We start from the raw sequence: 26,369 nt of genomic DNA on the forward strand, positions 1-26,369 counted from the left end.
GGCTATTTTATAGATGACATCGCCGATGTCCGCGGCAGCTTTCCGCGGCAGCTTTCCAATCTTTGGGAATCTTAGACGATACGAAAGAGAGGTTGAACAGGCTAGTTATAGGGGTTGCAACAATTTCGTCAGATCATTTTAGAAAGAGAGGGTCCAGATTGTCTAGTCCGGCTGATTTGTAGGGGTCCAGATTTTGCAGCTCTTTCAGAACATCAGCTATCTGGATTTGGGTGAAGGAGAAATGGTGGGGGCTTTGGCGTTTTGCTGTGGAGGGTGCCGGGCAGTTGACCGGGGTAGGGTTAGCCAGGTGGAAAGCATAGCCAGCCGTAGAGAAATGCTTATTGAAATTCTCAATTATCGTGGATTTATCGGTGGTAACAGTGTTTCCTAGCCTCAGAGCAGTGGGCAGCTGGGAGGAGGTGCTCTTATTCTCCATGAACTTTACAGTGTCCCAGAACTTTTTTGAGTTTGTACTACAGGATGCAAATTTCTGTTTGAAAAAGCTAGCCTTAGCCTTAGCTTTCCTAACTGCCTGTGTATATTTGTTCCTAACTTCCCTTAAAAGTTGAATATCACGGGGGCTATTCGATGCAATTGCAGAATCCCACAGGATGTTTTTGTGCCTGTCAAGGGCAGACAGGTCTGGAGTGAACCAAGGACTAAATCTATTCCTGGTTCCAATTTTTTTGAATGGAGCATGTTTGTTTAAGATGGTGAGGAAGGCCTTTTTAAAGAATAACCAGGCATCCTCTACTGATGGGATGAGGTCAATGTCATTCCAGGATACCCCGGCCAGGTCGATTAGAAAGGCCTGCTCACAGAAGTGATTTAGGGAGCTTTTGACAATGATGAGGGGTGGTTCTTTGATCGCAGACCCATTACGGATGCAGGCAATGAGGCAGTGATCGCTGAGATCTTGATTGAAAACAGCAGAGGTGTATTTGGAGGGCGAGTTAGTTAGAGTGATATCTATGAGGGTGCCCGTGTTTACGGATTTGGGGTTGTACCTGGTAGGTTCATTGATAATTTGTGTGAGATAGAGGGCATCAAGCTTAGATTGTAAAATGGCCGGGGTGTTAAGCATGTCCCAGTTTAGGTCACCTAGTAGCACAAGCTCAGAAGATAGATGGGGGGCAATCAATTCACATATGGTGTCGAGGGCACAGCTGGGGGCAGGGGGTGGTCTATAGCAAGCGGCAACAGTGAGAGACTTGTTTCTGGAAAGGTGCATTTTTAGAAGTATAAGCTGGAATTGTTTGGGTACAGACCTGGGACCTGGATAGTAAGACAGAACTCTACAGGCTATCTTTGCAGTAGATTGCAACACCGCCCCCTTTGGCAGTTCTATCTTGGCAGAAAATGTTATAGTTAGGGATGGAGATATTAGGGTTTTTGGTGGTTTTCCTAAGCCAGGATTCAGACACGGGTTAGCAAGAATGCAGTTAGCAGACCGGGGCTAGCAAGCTAGCAGTAAGCAGACTGGAGCTATCAAGTTAGCAGAAGGGCCTTTGGGGGACGTCATGCCTGAGGGGCCTGTTGGAATCCTCGGGCAGATTATGTCAGTATTCCAGTTGTAGAGGATCGGCGGGGTTCCGTGACCCGTACCGGCTGTAGAAGGGGTCTGGATATTGTAGCCCAGGAGTGGGCTTCGGTGGTAGCCCAGGAGCTAGTCGGGCTAGCTTCAGGCTAATTGGTGCTTACTTTGGGATGGAAACGCTAGCCAGGAGTAGTCACCCGGGATTGCGGTTAGCTAGTTGCGAAGATCCAGATGAAAAGGTTCAGAGTTTGCGGTAAGAATCCGGGGATATGGAGAGAAAAATGGGTCCGTTATGCTCTGGTTTGAGTCACGTTGTACAAACTGGCGAGAGCTTTCCGAGCTTAAGGTTAGCTGATGACCGCTAGTAGTGGTTTACTGACTGATAGCTGGTAGCTAGTTAGCTGGCTAGCTTCAGTTGAGGGATTCCAGATCCGAAGTAAATAGAAATACTTTAGAAGAAAAAAAACAGATCCACTTACATAAAGTTGATGCAAAGAGTCAATATTTGCAGTGTTGACCCTTCTTTTTCAAGACCTCTGCAATCCGCCCTGGCATGCTGTCAATTAACTTCTGGGCCACATCCTGACTGATGGCAGCCCATTCTTGCATAATCAATGCTTGGAGTTTGTCAGAATTTGTGGGTTTCTTTTTGCCCACCCGCCTCTTGAGGATTGACCACCAGTTCTGGGGAGTTTTATGGCCATGGACCCAAAATATCGATGTTTGTTCCCCGAGCCACTTAGTTATCACTTTTGCCTTATGGCAAATTGCTCCATTATGCTGAAAAAGGCATTGTTCATCACCAAACTGTTCCTGGATGGTTGGGAGAAGTTGCTCTCGGAGGATGTGTTGGTACCATTCTTTATTCATTGCTGTGTTCTTAGGATGCTCTTTTTTTCCCCTCCACTCATTATTTTAGAATAATCTGTCCTTTTGAGCTCCCTTTCATTATGTTGGCCTGAAATCAGGCCTGAAAGTTGTTCCTATAAGGGCTAGAAAGAACATACTGTTTTCTAAGAAACCTGTGCTAAAGCTCCCAAATTACATTTCCGTGACGCGTCTAACGTTTCTATTTCTGAACTACCTGAGAAAGTAGTGACTTTTTTCTGACCTTGGTGTCGGGTACGGTTCAGTATGTAACCATAGCAACAGTAGCCTTTAAACAGGAAGCACACATCCCAGTCCTCCGCAGACAAGCAGAGTGACAGCTCAATGCTACCTTCTAAATAGGACCATAGATATGTCAATCAGAATGGAAGGGGAAGTGTAGACAGATAGTGAATGAGCCTTAGCACTGAGGACGTCAGCAACCAAATCCTGTGAAGAAAAAAAACGCTTTCTACCAAACTGTGCTTTATCCTATACGTCTGCCATATGGACATGCATATGTCCAAGACAAGTACAGACGTTGGATCTTAATTTGATCACTCTTTTGTTACTGAGAATTGCAAATGTGTAGTGTATGAGTTTTAAAAAGGATTCTGAAGTTTGTAATTTCTTAGGCAAAATTGTGAGTGAGCCCACTCCCTTGGCTGAGAAGCAACCCCACACATGAATGGTCTCAGGATGCCTTACTGGCATGACATAGGACTGATGGTAGCGCTCACCTTGTCTTCTCCGGACAAGCTTTTTTCCGGATGCCCCAAACAATCGGAAAGGGGATTCATCAGAGAAAATGACTTTACCCCAGTCCTCAGCAGTCCAATCCCTGGACTTTTTGCAGAATATCAGTCTGTTCCTGATGTTTTCCTGGAGAGAAGTGGCTTCTTTTCTGCCTTCTTGACACCAGGCCATCCTCCAAAAGTCTTCGCCTCACTGTGCATGCAGATGCACTCACACCTGCCTGCTGCCATTCCTGAGCAAGCTCTGTACTGGTGGTGCCCCAATCCCGCAGTTGAATCAACTTTAGGAGATGGTCCTGGCGCTTGCTGGACTTTCTTGGGTGCCCTGAAGCCTTCTTCAATCTTACTGTCAGCAATACCCTTGCCTGTGAAGCCCTTTTTGTGCAAAGCAATGATGACGGCATGTGTTTCCGTGCAGGTAACCATGGTTGACAGAGGAAGAACAATGATTCCTAGCATCACCCTCCTTTTGAAGCTTCCAGTCTGTTATTCAAACTCAATCAGCATGACAGAGTGATCTCCAGCCTTGTCCTCGTCAACACTCACACCTGTGTTAACGAGAGAATCATTGACATGATGTCAGCTGGTCCTTTTGTGGCAGGGCTGAAATACAGTGGAAAATTTTTTTTGGGGGGGGGATTCAGTTCGTTTGCATGGCAAAGAGGGACTTTGCAATTAATTGCAATTCATCTGATCACTCTTCATAACATTCTGGAGTATATGCAAATTGCCATCATACAAACTGAGGCAGCAGACTTTGTGAAAATTAATATTTGTGTCATTCTCAAAACTTTTGGCCACGACTGTACATTAAGAAAGACCCAGATGCATGTCAACCCAGCATGACAGTAAAAAATAACCAACTAATATTTAAATTAAACCATGTTTGGGTAATTCCAACAACCCAGTATGTTAGGTTATTCACGTAACTGGCTTGGTCAAAATAACCCAGCGTGTGTTGTCCAATATTTACCCAGTGCTGGGTTACCAAAGAACCCAAATTGGTTGTTTTTTAACACAGCATTTTTTTGAGTGTACCAATAGTCTCTCTCAGAGAGGCCTGGAGGTTAGGAGTTCTATCCCATGGCAGTGTACGTACTTACTAACTCCTCTTCATCCCCTCTGGGGCGTAAGGCCACAATGATGACTCTATTGTGTACACCCATACTGTCTGCCATTAGGCTGTTTTGTCAGTGTGAGGGTTTCAGATGTACTCTCTTCTCACCACTCAATCTTAGTTTTCTCTTTGCTTGCTTCTAGGAATCCAAGGCCTCTGACCTCACATCAAATGGAATACAGAAAGCACTATGCAATTTGATGAATACTAGATCTTATTGAATTAATACAACTTGTTCTGAGAGCCTGGGTCTGACAGTGTGAGTGACCTTAGTGTGTGATGGCTGTATCTCCCTGTGTCATGTCTCACCCGTCTCTCTGTCCTGTCCTGTAGGTTATGAGGGAGGCAGCCTGCTGAAGTTTCTGCGGGACATAGAACACAGCACAGATATGATGCTGGACCGATGGAACATCGACATTGTCCCTGTAGACAAGGAGGAGAAGGGAGACCCAGTCCCCAACTGCATCGTCAACAACTACTTCTCCATCGGAGTGGTGAGAGAACAGACTACACACACACACACACACACACACACACACGCACACACACACACACACACACACACACACAGACGCACTCACCTACTCACACTCTGTTTATCAGATTCACCAGGAAATGTTTGTTGACATGCAGAACCAATTACATGCAGAACCAATCACATGCAGAACCAATTTTCAACTTCAAATTGTTATCCTTAACCTCTCTAGGTGAGGTGGGACGAAATCGTCCCACACTATTCAACAGCCAGTGACAAATCAGAGCGCCAAATTTAAAACCACAAAATGTCATAATTCAAAGTTGTCAAACATAGGACTATTTTACACCATTTTATAGATACACATCTCCTGAATCGAACCACGTTCTCCGATTTACAAAAGGCTTCACAGCGAAAGCAAAACATTAGATTATGTTAGGAGAGTACATAGACACAAATAATCACACAGCCATTTTCCAAGCAAGCATATATGTCACATAAACCCAAACCACAGCTAAATGCAGCACTAACCTTTGATGATCTTCATCAGATGACACTCCTAGGACATTATGTTATACAATACATGCATGTTTTGTTCAATCAAGTTCATATTTATATCAAAACCAGCTTTTTACATTAGCATGTGATGTTCAGAACTAGCATACCCACCGAAAACTTCCAGTGAATTTACTAAATTACTCACGATAAACGTTGACAGAATACATAACAATTATTTTAAGAATTATAGATACAGAACTCCTTTATGCAATCGCTATGTCCGATTTTAAAATAGCTTTTCAGCGAAAGCACATTTTGCAATATTCTGAGTACATAGCTCGGCCATCACGGCTAGCTAATTTGACACCCACCAAGTTTGGGGCTCACTAAACTCAGAATTACTATTAAAAAAATTGGATTACCTTTGCTGTTCTTCGTCAGAATGCACTCCCAGGACTTCTACTTCAACAACAAATGTTGTTTTGGTTCCAAATAATCCATAGTTATATCCAAATACCGCCGTTTTGTTTGTGCGTTCAGGTAACTATCCAAACGGTGACGCGCGAGCGCATTTCGTGACAAAAAAATTCTAAATATTCCATTACCGTACTTAGAAGCATGTCAAACGCTGTTTAAAATCAATTTTTATGCTACTTTTCTTGTAAAATAGCGATAATATTCCGACCGGGCAACGTTGTATTCATTCAAAGGCTGAAAGAAAAAAAATGGAGAAGTCTCGTGAACGCGCATCTCAGTCTCAGTGTCCCCAGGCTGACCACTTACAAACAAAGCTGTTGTACTTTGCCCAGAGACAGCAGACACCCCATTCCACTTTCTGGCGGCTTTAGAGAGCCAATGGAAGCCTTAGAAAATGTCACGTTACAGCACAGATGCTGTATTTTCGATAGAGATGCAACAGAAGGACAACAAATTGTCAGACAGGGCACTTACTGTATGGAATCTTCTCAGGTTTTGGCCTGCCATATGAGTTCTGTTATACTCACAGACACCATTCAAACAGTTTTAAAAACTTTAGAGTGTTTTCTATCCAAATCTATTAATTATATGCATATTCAGTTTCTGGGCAGGAGTAGTAACCAGATTAAATCGGGTACGTTTTTTATCCGGCCGTGAAAATACTACCCCCTATACCACAACAGGATTAAAACACTCTCACACACAATTCTACCTGCCTTTCCATATTCAGATCAAAACAGAAGCAGGACATAGGCCCAGTACTATGCTGCAGTATGGGATTGCATGGGAACCCATGCAGAATCACTGGTGGTTTCTAAGCCTTTCAAGCAAGTTAATTACTGTTTCCCCTTTTAAAGGAAAGGAACCAGCATCGCCATTGTCCCTGTTGCTTAGCAACCCTTCATCTCTCTACTCTCTACTAGTTTGTTGAAACAAACTACCATGGGCTCGTCCTCAAACGTATTACACTAGAGGGATCAGAGGGACGAGGTCAAATGAATTCTGTCTCAGTTCTTGTCTTGCTGTCTCTCTGTCAATCCCTGACACTTCAGATGGATGTTTCCTATATCTGTTATTAAAGCTACGGTTGCTTGACTATAAGGTAAGCAGCACCTCATTTGAAGGAAACAATCCCTTTTATGGTCTTTCCTGTCTTTATTTTCTTCAAGCCCACGAGGCATCACTGCACGGACGCCTAAAAATACACACCAGGAGTAGACAGTGGGACTAAGCCGAAGTGTGATTGGTACATAATATGTCTGGACCAATCACAGGTAGGATGAGGACCAGGGAGGAAGGGGCTAACTTGGCAAGGTTACCATGGACTACTGTGATGTTATGCAACCCGGCATCCCACTGGTCCCACGCCTGCCATATATTCATCAGGTTTCTGCCAAACACAAGGACTCTACCCTCTTGTTACTGCTGCATTATGGGTACACCCTAGCCAGCTGGTCCCAGATCTGTTTGTACTGAATAGACAACTCCTATGTGCTAATACAGATAATACAGCACCAACAGATCAGAAATCAGGCTATGAACACTTTCAAAAGCAGCTTAATGATATCACTACTTGATCTCATAATGGTCAGCATATTGCTGACTGAAGGGAAAGACAACATGCTCTAAATATAATGTGGATTATATCAGCAAATGGCCAAGCCTTTGACCTTTCTATCTAGACAATGGATGTTTCTCCAGCATGTGATGCCTGTGTCAGAATGGCCAGGGGGTGGCCAGGGGGTGGCCAGGGGACCCCCTCTATGTGATTCAGATGTGGGCTGGTGGGTGGTAGTGCCAGTACCAGGAAGGTCCATACTTTGGTTGCAGCCACTGTCTAGTATCTACCCCGACTGTACGCCATTTCTAAAGAAGGGTTGGCTATGTTTTAAACTGTTATTGATGATAGAATTGTTATTTACAGTCCATTTACTGTCCACTAAAATATATATAAATTCTGTGTTTCTCAGAGGACCTTTTAAGCTCAAATTCTGATCCGTTTGAAGGATTCTGTGTTTATGTAATCCACTTAGACCAATGCTATTCCCATGTTGTAGATGGCACTATGATCCAATACGGCATGGCCCTTCCCCAGGGCAACAGATCGCATCGCAGTGACTCCAGCAGCCAGGGACAGATGGCTGCGTATCTGGGCACCAATGACACCTGAGCAAACGAGCGCTAGTACTGTGACTCAGTCACGCCATATCATGTCGTAATCATTGGCAGCCCAGAATCGGATTCAATATCCATACCCATATTGGGGCAGCGCTTCCTGCCATCACACTCACAGACCTTCCCTTCCCAAGGCCGGGGATTGGGTTGCCATGGCGTTGGCGCTCTCAAGGCCAATTTTCGAATCTCAACTGTCATCCGTTTCTTGCACAGTAAGTTAATTGTAGATGACATGGTAGTCGTAGTGACTGGGAGAACACTCTAGGCTGGAGATAAAGATGCTTTGTGGTATTGATATTTTGTTGTCTGCCTCAGATTACTTTGTAATGCTTTTGGGCATCAGTGCTTTGCATTAAGTAAACACTTAAGCTTGATCATATTAAATAACAAATGAAATCTAATAACCATACAACCTACATCCTAAGAAGAGTCGAACATAAATCCATGTTGAGAAGAGCTTCATATAAAATCTTGACTATAAAGTATTTTGATCTATCAAATTCCTGTTTAACAACTCTGGCCATTGTCAACTAAGTTTGATCTGGATACAATGACGCTGACTGAAGATTGTCTAGAGGAAACCAAGCCTTTAATGAGAAGGCTTCACTATACAGAGACTGCATTAATATTAACCCTGTCAGCACTGTAAACACACCAATCAGATTGGAGTGGAGTCTACATCACAGGAGGCTGCTGAGGGGAGGACGCTCATAATACAGTGGGGGGGGAAAGTATTTGATCCCCTGCTGATTTTGTACGTTTGCCCACTGATAAAGAAAGGATCAGTCTATAATTTTAATGGTAGGTTTATTTGAACAGTGAGAGACAGAATAACAACAAAAAAATCCAGAAAAACGCATGTCAAAAATGTTATAAATTGATTTGCATTTTAATGAGGGAAATAAGTATTTGACCCCCTCTCAATCAGAAAGATTTCTGGCTCCCAGGTGTCTTTTATACTGTTACCTGTAAAAAAGACACATGTCCACAGAAGCAATCAATCAATCAGATTCCAAACTCTCCACCATGGCTAAGACCAAAGAGCTCTCCAAGGATGTCAGGGACAAGATTGTAGACCTACACAAGGCTGGAATGGGCTACAAGACCATCGCCAAGCAGCTTGGTGAGAAGGTGACAACATTTGGTGCGATTATTCGCAAATGGAAGAAACACAAAAGAACTGTCAATATCCCTCGGCCTGGGGCTCCATGCAAGATCTCACCTCGTGGGGTTGCAATGATCATGAGAACGGTGAGGAATCAGCCCAGAACTACACGGGAGGATTTTGTCAATGATCTCAAGGCAGCTGGGACCATAGTCACCAAGAAAATAATTGGTAACACACTACGCCGTGAAGGACTGAAATCCTGCAGCGCCCGCAAGGTCCCCCTGCTCAAGAATACATATACATGCCCGTCTGAAGTTTGCCAATGAACATCTGAATGATTCAGAGGACAACTGGTGAAAGTGTTGTGGTCAGATGAGACCAAAATGGAGCTCTTTGGCATCAACTCAACTCGCCGTGTTTGGAGGAGGAGGAATGCTGCCTATGACCCCAAGAACACCACCGTCAAACATGGAGGTGGAAACATTATGCTTTGGGGGTATTTTTCTGCTAAGGGGACAGGATAACTTCACCGCATCAAAAGGACGATGGACGGGGCTATGTACCGTCAAATCTTCCCTCAGCCAGGGCATTGAAAATGGGTCGTGGAAGGGTATTCCAGCATGACAATGACCCAAAACACACGGCCAAGGCAACAAAGGAGTGGCTCAAGAAGAAGCACATTAAGGTCCTGGAGTGGCCTAGCCAGTCTCCAGACCTTAATCCCATAGAAAATCTGTGGAGGGAGCTGAAGGTTCGAGTTGCCAAACCTCTGCCTCGAAACCTTAATGACTTGGAGAAGATCTGCAAAGAGGAGTGGGACAAAATCCCTCCTGAAATGTGTGCAAACCTAGTGACCAACTACAAGAAACGTCTGACCTCTGTGATTGCCAACAAGGGTTTTGCCACCAAGTACTAAGTCATGTTTTGCAGAGGGGTCAAATACATATTTCCCTCATTAAAATGCAAATAATTGTATAACATTTTTGACATGCGTTTTTCTGGATTTTTTTGTTGTTATTCTGTCTCTCACTGTTCAAATAAACCTACCATTAAAATTATAGACTGATCATTTCTTTGTAAGTGGGCAAGCGTACAAAATCAGCAGGGGATCAAATACTTTTTTCCCCCACTGTAATGGCTGGGACGGAGTGAATGGAATTGCATCAAACACATGGAAACTGTGTGATGTATTTGATGCCATTCCACTAATTATGCTCCAACCATTGCCACGGACCCTTCTTGCCCAATTAAGGAGCCACCAACCTACATGTACGTGCGGCAGGCACCTTGGGTTTCAACCCAATCCCTGAGCCCACTTCAATCCCACATCCCCAGAGAAAATGTCAACACTTCCTTCCCTACCTTGCCTTGCCCCCTTAACCCACCTGTGATTCAAACAATTCAGCCCCACTTCAGTCACACATCCCCATAGAAATCTCCAAGACTTCCCTCCCTGCCTTGCCTTTACAGTGGGCATTATAGGCACTCCATACACTCCTAAAGTGAATTACATTATCCCTGAGCCCCGAGTGATCCCATTCCCAACCATCACTCTGGAAAGAATCTGTGTGAAAAATTAGCGAGAGGGAAATCACACTATGTCAGCAGCCATTAAAGAAGTGTCCCCACCCCTTCCTCACACTTTCCTCACCCCAGCCCCTCAGTCTGAGGAATCTGATCACTTCAGGGTGTGAGAGAACGATGAAACCTGACTATCTTTCCTGCCATCAACAAGCCATCTGCTCTCCAAGCGTGGCTCTCCAGCTAGCTATGAGAAGAAGAGAGGGCCTGGGAGTGCCTGGCTCTGGCCTCGTCGTGTAATGCTCTCTGGCCTTCTGGCTGGATATGCGTTAGTTACAGCTACTTACCCACCATGCTACTCTATGGACTGTGGATCAGATCCACAGTGACCTGACCTGTGTGTCAACAGTAGTAGTAGTGCTTGCTCAGAGGACGGCCAGGCCAGGCCTCTAGGGAGGGTAGAGGAAGTGAAAGTTAGGGGGGGGGGGGGGGGGGGGGGGGGGTTGAAGGGGGGAGAAAGAGAGGAATGAAGGGAGTAGTGCTGGCAACACACTGAAGGTCAGGGGAAGTATCAGTGACGGGAAGATAGTGGCTGCCAGGTCCGACCGGGTTACCTCGGTAATGAATGACCGTGCTGAGTGACACCTGGCCAGATAGGTTGAGGGGAGGTGGCTGTTTCCCTCCTATCTGTCTCTCTGTCTGTGAACCCACATAGAAACCATACACACTACTGTACATGCACATATACACACTACTATACATACGCAGATTCGTACTACTAGCTACAGTTGAAGTTGGAAGTTTACATACAACTTAGCCGAATACATTTAAACTCAGTTTTTCACAATTCCTGACATTTAATCCTAGTAAAGATTCCCTGTCTTAGGTCAGTTAGGATCACCACTTCATTTTAAGAATGTGAAATAATAATAGTAGAGAGAATGATTTATTTCAGCTTTTATTTTTTTCATCACATTCCCAGTGGGTCAGAAGTTTACATACACTCATTTAGTATTTGGTAGAATTGCCTTTAAATTGTTTAACTTGGGTCAAACGTTTCGGGTAGCCTTCCACAAGCTCCCCACAATAAGTTGGGTGAATTTTGGCCCATTCCTCCTGACAGAGCTGGTGTAACTGAGTCAGGTTTGTAGGCCTCCTTGCTTGTACACGCTTTTTCAGTTCTGCCAACAAATTTTCTATGGGATTGAGGTCAGGGCTTTGTGATGGCCACTCCAATACCTTGACCCTGTTGTCCTTAAGCTATTTTGCCACAACTTTGTAAGTATGCTTGGAGTCATTGTCCATTTGGAAGACTCATTTGCGACCAAGTTTCAACTTCCTGACCGATGTCTTGAGAAGTCGTGTTAATATATCCACATAATTTTCCTCTGTCATGATGCCATCTATTTTGGGAAGTGCACCAGTCCCTCCTGCAGCAAAGCAACTCCGAAACATGATGCTGCCACCCCCGTGCTTCATGGTTGGGATGGTGTTCTTCGGCTTGCAATCCTCCCCCTTTTTCCTCCAAACATAACGATTGTCATTATGACCAAACAGTTCTCTTTTTGTTTCATCAGACCAGAGGACATTTCTCCAAAAAGTACGATCTTTGTCCCCATGTGCAGTTGCAAACCGTAGTCTGGCTATTTTATGGCGATTTTGGAGCAGTGGCTTCTTCCTTGCTGAGCGGCCTTTCAGGTTATGTCGATATAGGACTCGTTTTATTGTGGATATAGATAGATTTGTACCCGTTTCCTCCAGCATCTTCACAAGGTCCTTTGCTTTTTTTCTGGGATTGATTTGCACTTTTCGCACCAAAGTACGTTCATCTCTAGGAGACAGAGCGCGCCTCCTTCCTGAGCGGTATGACGGCTGCGTGGTCCCATGGTGTTTATACTTGCGTATTATTGTTTGTACAGATGAACATGGTACCTTCAGGCATTTGGAAATTGCTCCCAAGGACGAGCCAGACTTGTGGAGGTCTCCAATTTGTTTCTGAGGTCTTGGCTGATTTCAAGGTAGGCCTTGAAATACATCCACAGGTACACCTCCAATTGACTCAAATTATGTCAATTAGCCTATCAGAAGCTTCTAAAGCCATGACATCATTTCTGGAATTTTACAAGCTGTTTAAAGGCACAGTCAACTTAGTGCATGTAAACTTCTGACCCACTGGAATTGTGATACAGTGAGTTATAAGTGAAATAATCTGTCTGTAAACAATTGTTGGAAAAATTACTTGTGTCATGCACAAAGTAGATGTCCTAACCGATAGTTTGTTAACAAGACATTTGTGGAGTGGTTGAAAAATTAGTTTTAATGACTCGAACCTAAGTGTATGTAAACTTCAGACTTCAACTGTATATATACACAGATACACACTACTAGCTATATATACACAGATACACACTACTAGCTATATATACACAAATACACACTACTATACATACACAGACACACTACTAGCTATATATACACAGATACACACTGCTATACATACACAGATACACAAATGCACACTACTAGCTATATATACACAGATTCACACCTCTATACATACACATTTACACATATACATACCTAGCTATATCTACACAGATACACACTACTTGCTATATATACACAGATGCACATATACACACTACTGGCTATATATACACAGATACACACTACTATACATATACAGATACATATACACATCATATACAGTAAAAAACAGAGAACCCGGTTTAACACTAATTCAAATGAATCTAGATACCCTCACACAACTTCACACAACTTCACACAACTTCACACAACTTCACACAACCTCACCCAACTTCACACAACTTCACACAACTTCACACAACCTCACACAGATATACAAAGACAAGACACTGTATATAACCCCTAATGATACAAATGAACTCTGGAGGGAAGCAGCATGCATTGCTTCCATAAAAGCACACACTCCCATATTCACAGGAACAGGTCCCCAGCGAGTCGGGTTAACACCTGCTACCAACAGCTATGATGACAGGGGCACAGATGGACTCCACAGCGGCACAGCGGCTCTCTATGATAGGCTCGCTATGACCCTGTACGGACATGTAGATCAAGAGTTCCAGTTCAATTTGACCGTCTTCATATCTCTTATTGAAAAGCTGATTCAATGGTGATTCTCCAGTGAGTTTATACCAGGCTTGATCTTAATTTGTCCATGCATTGAGAGGGGGAGAGATAGGGGTGAGCGTTGAGAGGGGGGAGTGAGAGGGAGAAAATAGGGGGGTTTAAAGGGGAGAATGAAAGGGGGAGATGGGGAGAAGTTTGAGAGGGGGGAGTGAGAGGGGCAAATAGGGGGAGGTTTGAGAGGGGGAGATAGGGATTAGGGTTGAGAGGGGGAGTGAAAGGGGGAGATAGGGATTAGGATTGAGGGGGGGAGTGAGAGGGGGAGATGGGGATTAGGGTTGAGAGGAGGGAGTGAGAGAGAGAGGGGGAGATAGGGATTAGGGTTCAGAGGAGGGAGTGAGAGAGAGAGGGGGAGATGGGGATTAGGGTTGAGAGGGGGAGATAGGGATTAGGATTGAGGGGGGGAATGAGAGGGGGAGATAGGCATTAGGGTTGAGAGGAGGGAGTGAGAGAGGGGGAGATAGGGATTAGGGTTGAGAGGAGGGAGTGAGAGGGGGAGATAGGGATTAGGGTTGAGAGGAGGGAGTGAGAGAGGGGAGAGAGAGGGGGAGATAGGGATTAGGGTTGAGAGGGGGAGATAGGGATTAGGGTTGAGAGGAGCGAGTGAGAGGGGGAGATAGGGATTAGGGTTGAGAGGAGGGAGTGAGAGAGGGGAGAGAGAGGGGGAGATAGGGATTAGGGTTGAGAGGGGGAGATAGGGATTAGGGTTGAGAGGAGCGAGTGAGAGAGGGGGAGATAGGGATTAGGGTTGAGAGGAGGGAGTGAGAGAGAGGGGGAGATAGGGATTAGGGTTGAGAGGGGGGAGTGAGAGGGGGAGATAGGGATTAGGGTTGAGAGGGGGGAGTGAGGGGGAGATAGGGATTAGAGTTGAGGGGGGGATAGGGATTAGGGTTGAGAGGGGGGAGTGAGAGAGAGGGGGAGATAGGGATTAGGGTTGAGAGGGGGGAGTGAGAGAGGGGGAGATAGGGATTAGGGTTGAGAGGGGGGAGTGAGAGGGGGAGATAGGGATTAGGGTTGAGAGGGGGGAGTGAGGGGGAGATAGGGATTAGAGTTGAGGGGGGATAGGGATTAGGGTTGAGAGGGGGGAGTGAGAGAGAGGGGGAGATAGGGATTAGGGTTGAGAGGGGGGAGTGAGAGAGAGGGGGAGATAGGGATTAGGATTGAGGGGGGGAGTGAGAGGGGGAGATAGGGATTAGGGTTGAGAGGAGGCAGTGAGAGAGGGGGAGATAGGGATTAGGCTTGAGAGGAGGGAGTGAGAGGGGGAGATAGGGATTAGGGTTGAGAGGGGGGGGTGAGAGGGGGAGATAGGGATTAGGGTTGAGAGGGGGAAGTGAGAGAGAGGGGGAGATAGGGATTAGGGTTGAGAGGGGGAGTGAGAGAGAGGGGGAGATAGGGATTAGAATTGAGGGGGGGAGTGAGAGGGGGAGATAGGGATTAGGGTTGAGAGGAGGGAGTGAGAGGGGGAGATAGGGATTAGGGTTGAGAGGGGGGAGTGAGAGGGGGGGAGATAGGGATTAGGGTTGAGAGGAGGGAGTGAGAGGGGGAGATAGGGATTAGGGTTGAGAGGAGGGAGTGAGAGGGGGGGATAGGGATTAGGGTTGAGAGGAGGGAGTGAGGGGGAGATAGGGATTAGAGTTGAGGGGGATAGGGATAAGGGTTGAGAGGGGGGAGATGGGGTGAGGGTTGAGAGGGGGGAAATAGGCGTGAGGGGGGAAATAGGGGTGAGGGTTGAGAGGGGGGAGATAGGGGTGAGGGTTGAGAGGGGGGAAATAGGAGTGAGGGTTGAGAGGGGGGAGATATGGGGAGATAGGGGTGAGGGTTGAGAGGGGGGAGATAGGGGTGAGGGTTGAGAGGGGGGAGATGGGGGTGAGGGTTGAGAGGGGGGAGATAGGGGTGACACCCACTTTTCCTCAGAATCTCCCTCAGAGGTTGCCGATGACATCCCCAGATCACACGTTCATTTTCCAGAAAGGGCACTACCCAAAATGGGTTGAAAACCTTTCTTTTCTAGCGAGTGATTTGTTTGTTTGTCCACTCCTCCCCCTTCACACCCTAGATACAGAACATGCAGTCCTTCAATGTATCAAATGTCATGATTTCTTTCCACCGCTCTCCCTCCCTTTTTTAAACATGGCACAAGGCCTAGAGGTTAACAACAAACCAACTCCCCCATCCCCCCATCTTCTAATCACTATGCCTAGTATTTGGTGTATGGTTTATGGTGTTCATCCAGACCGCCAATAGCACCTGTTTCCCCAGGTTCCTGTTTAAATGGATTCCATATTCATAGCCACTGAGCCATGCCAAGCGGGCAGATGCAGAGATATTTTGGGACACAATAGTTGCTGATGTTGTGGGACATACACTAGGTTTGATGAAGGGAGGGCCCTGGAGAGGTTTAATGGAGGGCCCCGGAGATGACAGAGGCTCCAGAGGATAGGGGGAGGAGGGTGAAGAGGTGAGGGTGATGCAACGTGCCATACCTTCCGGTCTTTTCCAGTCTCCTCTCCTCCCTCGTCTTTTCTCTGGCGCTTTATTTCTCTCTCTCCAGGGCTCTCTTTCTCTGTCTCTCTACCTCTCTCTTCTCCTGCTCGTGTCTCTCTATCTTGACATTGTCTTTGCTTTAATCCTTCTTTGTGTTAGCAGAACGTGTTTTAGCTTCAATTTGTGCAATGTCACCAGGACAACATCAGTGACTAGTGACAGGGACTTTTTTTTCCGTTGTTGAGAACAAATTTGACCTGATGACCTTTCCAAAGGTTCTTTGTCCATTTATTTCTAGGAGCAGATCAAAATGACCAAAATAACTGCCATCTTGATTGCAGTCTTGTTACCATTCTCATAACCACCATCACCACAACTGGTAGGAAGCCAGTTGTCTCTCTCTTTTGGACATGACGTTCATTGGTCATTTAACAATTTCCTCCATACCCTGTCCTCTCTCCACCTGCCCATTACCGGAAAGCCTCCTGTCTTCTTCTGATAAAATCAATTATTTATCTATTGTAATGCTTTCAATGCTAGACAGTCGTCATGTCTCACTCTGTGCCATGTCCATAGCACAAGACTAATATGAGTGCGCTCATCCTAGCCTGAGGTCATTGCAGAGCTGAGGCGGGCTCTGGAGAACACACACCCAAACCCCATCTTCATAAGTGGAGTATTCCTAGTGTTGGAGCCATTTGACTGATTATGTCTACCCCTGCCCCCAGAGGTCTTCCAGGGCTGGGGTCAAACACACAACACGGGTGGTCAGGAGGATAGGTTTGACGATGGCGCCGATGGAGAAGGTTTCCAACCCAGCTTTCCTATATAGTGACTTTTATTTTTAAGCTCATAAGCAAGCATTTCACGGTAAAGTCTGCACATCTTCTACATTTGCACACACTGTACATAGATTTTTCTATTTTTCTTTTCATTTGTGTTATTGACTGTACATTTGTTTATGTGTAACTCTGTGTTCTTGTTTTTGTCGCACTGCTTTGCTTTACCTTGGCCAGGTCGCAGTTGTAAATAAGAACTTCTCAACTGGCCACCTGGTTAAATAAAGTTGAAATAAAATAAATAAATTAATTGTATTCGGCGCATGTGACAAATAACATTTGATTTGAGGCGGTGACATTATGAGCCTGTTATCAGGCCTAGTGCAGTCCCAGGATCACACAGACCCAGGATCACACAGACCCAGGATCACACAGACCCAGGATCACACAGACCCAGGATCACACAGACCCTGGATCACATAGACCCAGGATCACATAGACCCAGGATCACACAGACCCAGGATCACACAGACCCTGGATCACACAGACCCTGGATCACACAGACCCAGGATCACATAGACCCAGGATCACACAGACCCAGGATCACACAGACCCAGGATCACACAGACCCAGGATCACATAGACCCAGGATCACACAGACCCTGGATCACACAGACCCAGGATCACACAGACCAAGGATCACAGGCACAAAAGTGGAAGGTAATGCCCCAGTAAAAGCCTAATACAGCTCTATGTCTCACCCTATAGGACGCCTCCATCGCTCACCGCTTCCACTTGATGAGAGAGAAGCACCCAGAGAAATTCAACAGCAGGTGAGAGATTGATACAGACTTTGTTCCACTTAACTAATGTGTACTGGTATCCCTATTTTGTCTCGAACTGCTTATTGGACACAGTGAATGGTCATTATTACTCATTAGCTGCTCCCAACTGAATCAATTACCACCACAACTAGATACAGTCCATCTCTGTGCTCTGAAAAATGTCTGGCTTCTGTCTTTGATGTTAATGGTAACCAACTGATATGAGGGATTTGAGGGTTCCTAAGAAGGGATCCTTGCAACTAAAGTCCAGTGTCTATTCTAACTGGCCGGTCCTGAAGTCATGTGATCACTACCATTTATTGTTCTGCTACGGGCCATATTCTATGCCTTCTGATGCAATGGCTGTGACATTTTGTACATGGGTCAAACATTTATGGAAGGGTTTATACACACCAATTTGTACACATGCGTGTTTAATAATGTAAGAATGTCCACTTGAATTCATTGCCAGTCAGTCCTTGTGTAAGAGTAGGAGATTCTTTGATACAAAAGCTCATATTAGAAGCAGCAGGAGTCCATGCAACTCTTTCTACCAGTCAAATGAATGAAATTAATCTTTAAGAACTTTGGATCCATTTCTTGCCTTCAACTTTCCTTGCATAAAGATTTTTTATTACATCACATTTAAACCAATTGAATAGAAGGGTTACTGTCGACAGACAGACAGACACATAGTATGACTAAATGCAGCGAGAGAATGAATAAAAAGCTCTTAATGAAATATCATGTAAGGGTTTGTCTCTCCCTGACTGTCTGAAGGTGAATCTGTCATCTCTACTTAAGGCAAGAGGAACCAAAGTGTAAAGAACAAATCATAGTTCTCAACTCAATCATGTCTCATTATGTCTCAACTCAATCATGTCTCATTGTGCCTCAATGTCTCAACTCATTCATGTCTCATTGTGCCTCAATATGTCTCAACTCAATCATGTCTCATTGTGTCTCATTATGTCACAATCAATGTTCCCTTTAAGCTGCTTTACTCAAAGCCAGTGGCGTGTTGTTAGTAAAAACTGAAAATGTAAGGGGCCTAAACAGCTGACCTGGGGAATTCCTGATTCTACCTGGATTATGTTGGAGAGGCTTCCATTAGAGAACACCCGTTGTGTTCTGATAGACATGTAACTCTTTCTCCACAATATATCAGGGGGTGTAAAGCCATAACACATATGTTTTTCAGCAGAAGACTATGATAGAATAATATCTATTGCTGGCCAATCGGATGGCTCAGATGACCATGTTTGCAGTAACGTAGCAGGCATAAAAGAAAGCTATGGCTAAAATTGATACTGTGAGATTTCAAAACGTTTAAAACCGTGACTAGAGAGAGACTGTCAACGAATACAGCAAAGAGCTGCTGTTTTTATGACTGAGTTCATGTTTAGGTTCTTACTCAGCACTGTCAACACTTTGTGTTCAACACTTTTATGAGCCATAAAATGTGTGTTCTTCCTATTTCCACTCAGCGCTACAACAAGCAGTGCAGCAGTAATGAATGAGTAGGAAAGTGTATCTATAGGCTTGCATTGTTGTTATTATTAGCGGCTTGGGTCTTTTTTAATATTAAGAAATATTTAACTTTCTCTGTTCATAAGAGTAACATGTGGTCCCGTGTGGCTCAGTTGGTAGAGCATGGTGTTTGCAACGCCAGGGTGGTTGGTTCGATTCCCACGGGGGACCAGTACGGAGAAAAAATGTATGAAATGTATGCATTTGCTACTGTAAGTCGCTCTGGATAAGAGCGTCTGCTAAATTACTAGAATGTAAATATAAAAACATGAGTTTGTGCATGAGACAGAAATAATGATGTGCAACGTGAGTTTTGCTAACAACTGGAAGACAGTGTCCCTTTTTGGTCAGTGTCAGTGGAGGAAAGGGAGAGTGGAGGGATGTTGAGGCGGACCCTCAATCTGCTGCTCTCTCCCTCCGCTGAGTCTGACCATCAGATGCAGGCACCATCAGCCCAGTAAAGTAAAAATAAAAAGCAAATTATTGAAATGTATCCTCACTCAGCTGTGCTTCACAAATAATACAACAATGGATCTATTATCAATGGGATCATATAGCCTACCTCAAATTTTGAAATATAAATGTAATTACTATCCCAAACAACAATCAATTTATTTAACTAGGCAAGTCAGTTAATAACAAATTCATATTTACAATGGCAGCCTACCCAGGCCAAACCCTAACCACGCTGGGCCAATAGAGCACCGCCCTATGGGACTCGGAAACATGGCCGATTGTGATACAGCCTGCATTCAAACCAGGCTGCCTCTAGCATTGAGATACAGTGTCTTAGACCACTGCACCACTCTGGAGCCAATTTATTTGCAGAACAATTCAAGCAAAGACAATAATAATGTATTGGGCCTATAGCTTACTGCAGAAACCTCATTGCTACAATACTGTTTTTAATTGGTTAATGTTGCATAGGCTTACATTTTTTAAGTCATGTTAAAAACAAATCTGAGCGGTAGATGGCGGCTTGCATTTTGACTCAAAGTGATCTTGACTCAGACAAGGTCGGTGACCACTGTTCTAGAGTTTTCCCTGTTAACACTATCAACCTTTCCCTTTACTGTGGCAATTGTGATCGAATCAATGCAATATTATCCACTTTCAATGCAACATACCGAAACAAAGTGAACTATGCAAGAGATTTTGTTGTAGGCGGAACGTATCGGAGTAGAATTCTATTGCATTGACATGCACTAGAATAGGCCTATATGCAAATAGATCATTGCCATATATGGATCAATGCCATTTACTTTGAACTGGACTGTGTTCACAGCATGAGCAATTGTGAGTAGATGCACTTGTTTTGAGATCAAAGTGGCAGCTGCCAGGTGTGCACATTTTGTTCATATCCTTTGCTAGTTAGTGAGTTATTAGCCCAGTTATAGATAATTTGTAGTCAGCAATAGGGGAGGGATTGCTTCCTACAAGAGCATAAAACTTGTTAATTTCTAGACATCTCTAAAAAGCAAGTCAGGTAAAGAGGTAATTGTTTTTGTCTTAAAGGGGCAGTGTTGTATTTTGAGACAGCCTTGACTAAGCTAAGTAGCCAATAGACAGAGGGTAGCATAATTTGTCTGATTCCCTGTTATAATGGTATGGAATAATAATGCATTTTATTTTGTAAAGTGGTTTCTTTCATCAAACAACACAACATTTTCAGTCACCTCCTTGTCTGAAGGACAAGTGGATAAACAGGTTAATGTTAAGTCCTGCATGTTCTTTTTCAAAAGTTTCATGGAATGTAGGCCTACATTGAACATCACACATTGGCTGCTACTGTAGGCTGAATGATAGAACAGCTATTTCCATGTAAAAATGTTATGGGATGCATTTTCTCCATTGCTTTTGATGGTAGGCCACTCTGGTACTGTAGGGCTACATTAGGATGAAATATCCACAATAGCCTACATGGCCACTGTTAACTGTAACTTAAAACAGGTACAGCCTCAGTGTTCACAGTAAACACACGCTGGAAGTTGCACAGTATTTTCACAACGTTCAAGTGCCAAAAATAATTAGAGGGACCATTGGTTTCAAGTCAGTCATGTCTCATTCTGTCTTCAAATTGCAGAAATTGAGGGAAAGATGAACATAATTTGGGAGGTTGACGAGCTTAATGGGCAGCAAACAGTGATGTCATGTCATGATGTATGTACTAAATACTGTGTGGGGAAAATTAAAATAAATAAATAAATCCCCCAGCACCTGACACACACACACACACACACACACACACACACACACACACACACACACACATTCTCACACATACACACACACACACACACACACACACACACACACACACACACACACACACACACACACATTCTCACACATACACCCTACCAGTGGTCTTTTACGGTGCATCGTAACTCCTTTGATGTTAATCTCTTTCATTTCCAGACTTTGCTTGACTTTATCCCCCCCTGATGCCTGCTCTGCTCACTGATGTTTTCCATTGAGATGCACAGTAAAAAGCACACGTAACATAGCCCAAAGCAGTATGGGCTTTTGATAATGCAGTAGGAAGAGTGTGGCATGTCTGTCTGTCCTCTTTGATTGCAGTTGCCCTTGAGGCCTGTGTGTGTGTGTGTTTGTGCGTGTGCGCGTGCATATGTGCGTGTGAGTCAGGGGGTTTAGGAAGGGACAACAGAGGCCATATGGGAGGTTGAAATGGAGCAGCATGCATGAATATTTAATAAATAATATGAATCTAACACTGAGACAGTGGTGATTTACTGCCATAGTCTAATGCTGGCTAACATATTGAGACCAAGAGTTTGAGATTAGCAGGACACATTCTAATCTTTATCGAAGTTCAATTCTAATTTTAGAAGTCAAATAAAAGCCATTTCTGCATCAGGATTTGGCTCTGATTATTGTCACAATTTCAGGCACTGGGTTGACTGAAACATTATAGAGAGAGCGAGAGAGAGAGAGGGGTTAGCCTGCTGCTGAATGGCTGGTTATCACAATTGTTATTTTGTCACATAAGATAGACACTGTTTGGGCTTTAAAAATGGCACCATATTCCTGATTTAGTGCACTACTTTTGACCATAACCCTATAGGCCCTGCCCTGGTCAAAAGTAGTGCACTATATAGAGAACGGGGTGCCATTTGGGACACAAACACATTCCAAAAGTACTCCAAAAAAGATCAATGCTGTGATGCTGTTGAGTCTGTTGACTCTGTCACTGATTGTCTGACTGGCTGGCTGTCTGATTGGTTGGCTGGTTGTCTGACTGGCTGGCTGGTTGTCTGTCTGGCTGGCTGGTTGTCTGGCTGGCTGGCTGGTTGTCTGACTGGCTGGCTGGCTGTCTGATTGGTTGGCTGGTTGTCTGGCTGGCTGGCTGGTTGTCTGACTGGCTGGCTGGTTGTCTGGCTGGCTGGCTGGTTGTCTGACTGGCTGGCTGGCTGTCTGATTGGTTGGCTGGTTGTCTGACTGGCTGGCTGGTTGTCTGGCTGGCTGGCTGGTTGTCTGACTAGCTGGCTGGTTGTCTGACTGGCTGGCTGGTTGTCTGACTGGCTGGGCTGGTTGTCTGACTGGCTGGGCTGGTTGTCTGACTGGCTGGCTGGTTGTCTGTGCCATTAGGCTAGCATCCCAGACAGAGACAATAATGTAGCACTGGCCTGGCTAAGGACGTTTACATCAAGGCTGCAACTATTCAATTTGACATCAATTTCAGTGTCAACGCAATGCTCTGTGAACAACCCTTTGGTTTTTAATACTTCATATAACTTAATCTTAAATATTGATTGGTACAGGACAGTTGCTCTCGATCTACAGTTCATCAGAGACTAGGCACTTTGGTCTCAAATCTTTGACATAGCTGAATTCAGAGTGAGTGGCATAAGGGGTCTTCCCTGAGTGTTTTGTTCTCTCTGTCACACACACGTTTCCACACACTGCCCCCCTCCCCCCCCTTGTGGGACTATTTGGGAGGCGAGGAACGTGTGAGATTTGACACTTCAGTCAGTGGAGCAGCCATCAGCAGGCATGATTCCCAGTAGTACCAGTATTACCAGTATTTATTTATTTAACTAGGCAAGTCAGTTAAGAACAAATTCTTATTTACAATGACGGCCTACCCCGGCCAAACCCGGACGACGCTGGGCCAATTGTGCGCCGCCCTATGGGACTCCCGATCACGGCCGGATGTGATACAGCCTGGATTCAAACCAGGGACCGCTGTGCCACTCGGGAACCAGTAACACCAGTAGCACCAGTATTACCAGTAGCACCGGTAGCACCGGTAGCACCAGTAGTACCATTATTACCAGTAGCACAAGTAGTACCAGTATTACCAGTAGCACCAGTAGTACCAGTATTACCAGTAGCACCAGTAGTACTAGTAGCACCAGTAGTACCAGTAGCACCTGTATTACCAGTAGCACCAGTAGTACCAGTAGCACCAGTAGCACCAGTAGCACCAGTATTACCAGTAGCACTAGTAGCACTGGTAGCACAAGTAGTACCAGTATTACCAGTAGCACCAGTATTACCAGTAGCACCAGTATTACCAGTACTACTAGTAGCACCAGTAGCACCAGTAGTACCAGTAGCACCAGTAGCACTAGTAGTACCAGTAGTACTAGTAGCACCAGTAGCACCAGTAGCAACAGTTTTACCAGTAGCACCAGTATTACCAGTAGCACCAGTAGTACTAGTAGCACCAGTAGCAGCAGTTTTACCAGTAGTACCAGTAGTACTAGTAGCACCAGTATTACCAGTACTACTAGTAGCACCAGTAGTACCAGTAGCACCAGTAGCACTAGTAGTACCAGTAGCACCAGTAGCACCAGTAGTACCAGTAGCACCAGTAGCAACAGTTTTACCAGTAGCACCAGTATTACCAGTAGCACCAGTAGTACTAGTAGCACCAGTATTACCAGTAGCACCAGTAGCACCAGTAGCACCAGTATTACCAGTAGCACCAGTATTACCAGTAGCACCAGTAGCACCAGTAGCACCGGTATCACCAGTAGCACCAGTATTACCAGTAGCACCAGTAGCACTAGTATTACCAGTAGCACTAGTAGCACTGGTAGCACAAGTAGTACCAGTAGTACTAGTAGCACCAGTATTACCAGTAGCACCAGTATTACCAGTACTACTAGTAGCACCAGTAGCACCAGTAGTACCAGTAGCACCAGTAGCACTAGTAGTACCAGTAGTACCAGTAGCACCAGTATTACCAGTAGCACCAGTATTACCAGTAGCACCAGTAGTGCCAGTAGCACCAGTAGTACTAGCAGCACCAGTATTACCAGAAGCACCAGTAGCCCCAGTATTACCAGAAGCACCTGTAGCACCAGTATTACCAGTAGCACCAGTATTACCAGTGGCACCAGTAGTACCAGTATTACCTGTAGCACCAGTATTACCAGTGGCACCAGTAGTACCAGTATTACCTGTAGCACCAGTATTACCAGTGGCACCAGTAGTACCAGTATTACCAGCATTACCAGTTTTACCAGTGTGCATGTGTGCACGTGTCTGTGTGTGCGTGTCTGTGTGTGCGTGTGTGCGTGTGGAGAGAGGAAGTTGTAGATTAGGAAGTGTTGGATTGCCCTGTAAGAAACAAGAAAGAATCTCTAGATGTTTTTGTTGGTTTGATTACAATGACAATGCAGTGTCTTAATTAAAGCCCAATGGTTTCCCAGAGGTATCAACGCAGATAAGAGGAGAGGCAGGTAGGCCAGCTAGGTTGCATTTAACCAGGAGTGTAATGAAAGACCGAGTCTCACTTTTGACATTATTTTATCCAGGCTGTATTTATTTTTTATTTGATTTTAATTTCACCTTTATTTAACCAGGTAGGCTAGTTGAGAACAAGTTCTCATTTGCAACTGCGACCTGGTCAAGATAAAGCATAGCAATTCGACACATACAACAACACAGAGTTACACATGGAATAAACAAAATATACAGTCAATAATACAATAGAACAAAAGAAAACAAAAAGTCTGTCACGTCGTTCGTCGGAAGGAGCGGACCAAAGTGCAGCGTGTGTATCGTTACACATATTTTATTGAACTGTGAAACTATGCAAGATACACAAATAAACTAAAGAACAAAAACAACAAACCGTGACGAAGAGGTGCAACATACTCTAACTCAATATCCCACAAACCCAGGTGGGAAAAACAACTACTTAAGTATGATGTCGAATTAGAGACAATGATGATCAGCTGCCTCTAATTGGAGATCATCCCAAAAAAACAACAACATCGAAATACAAAAACATAACAACATAGAAAATCAAAACTAGAAAAAAACCTTGTCACGCCCTGACCTACTCTACCATAGAAAATAACAGCTTTCTATGGTCAGGACGTGACAGTACCCCCCCCCCCCAAAGGTGCGGACTCCGAACGCAACCTAAAAAAAAAAAAAAAAAAGGGAGGGTTAGGGTGGGTGACTAATGTCGGTGGCGGCTCTGATGCAGAATAAAGAACCTTCTCATCCGGTTCGGGGCGTAGCCCCCGCTCCGCCCGCTGATCCCTCCGCTTTTGTGTCACCGGACCCTGGATCGCCGCCGAAGGACCCGTACCGCTGATGATCACTGGAGGTTCCGGACTGCAGACCGCCGCTGGAGATTCTGAACTGCAGACCGCCGCTGGAGGTTCCGGACTGCAGACCGCCGCTGGAGGTTCCGGAGTGCGGGCCCTCTCAGGAGGCTCCAGACTGCGGGCCCTCTCAGGAGGCTCCGGACTGCGGGCCCTCTCAGGAGGCTCCGGACTGGGAACTGTCGTCGGAAGCTCCGGACTGGGAACTGTCGCCGGAAGCTCCGGACTGGGAACTGTCGCCGGAAGCTCCGGACTGGGAACTGTCGCCGGAAGCTCCGGACTGGGAAATGTCGCCGGAAGCTCTGGACTGGGAATGCGCACTGGAGGCCTGACGCGTGGGGCTGGCACAGGTGGCGCCAGACTGGTAACACACACCTCAGGGCGAGTGCGGGGAGCAGGAACAGGACACCCCGGACTGGGATGGCGCACTGGAGGCCTGATGCGTGGGGATGGCACAGGTGGCACCA

At 45.2% G+C, this 26,369-nt stretch overlaps 1 protein-coding gene across 2 annotated transcripts in view; it reads left to right on the top strand.

Moving 5' to 3' along the window:
- The window catches only part of LOC115155592 (diacylglycerol kinase beta-like), a 159,820-nt gene that overhangs the window by 93,519 nt on the left and 39,932 nt on the right, over positions 1 to 26,369 (top strand). For both annotated transcript variants that reach the window (XM_029702330.1, XM_029702331.1), the window contains 2 exons: positions 4,610 to 4,770; positions 17,730 to 17,794. In XM_029702330.1, the coding sequence (XP_029558190.1) occupies positions 4,610 to 4,770; positions 17,730 to 17,794 (226 nt within the window). The remainder of the gene's footprint in view (positions 1 to 4,609; positions 4,771 to 17,729; positions 17,795 to 26,369) is intronic.

This window comes from Salmo trutta, chromosome 20 (assembly GCF_901001165.1).
Source record: "Salmo trutta chromosome 20, fSalTru1.1, whole genome shotgun sequence".
NCBI classification, from domain to species: Eukaryota; Metazoa; Chordata; class Actinopteri; order Salmoniformes; family Salmonidae; genus Salmo; species Salmo trutta.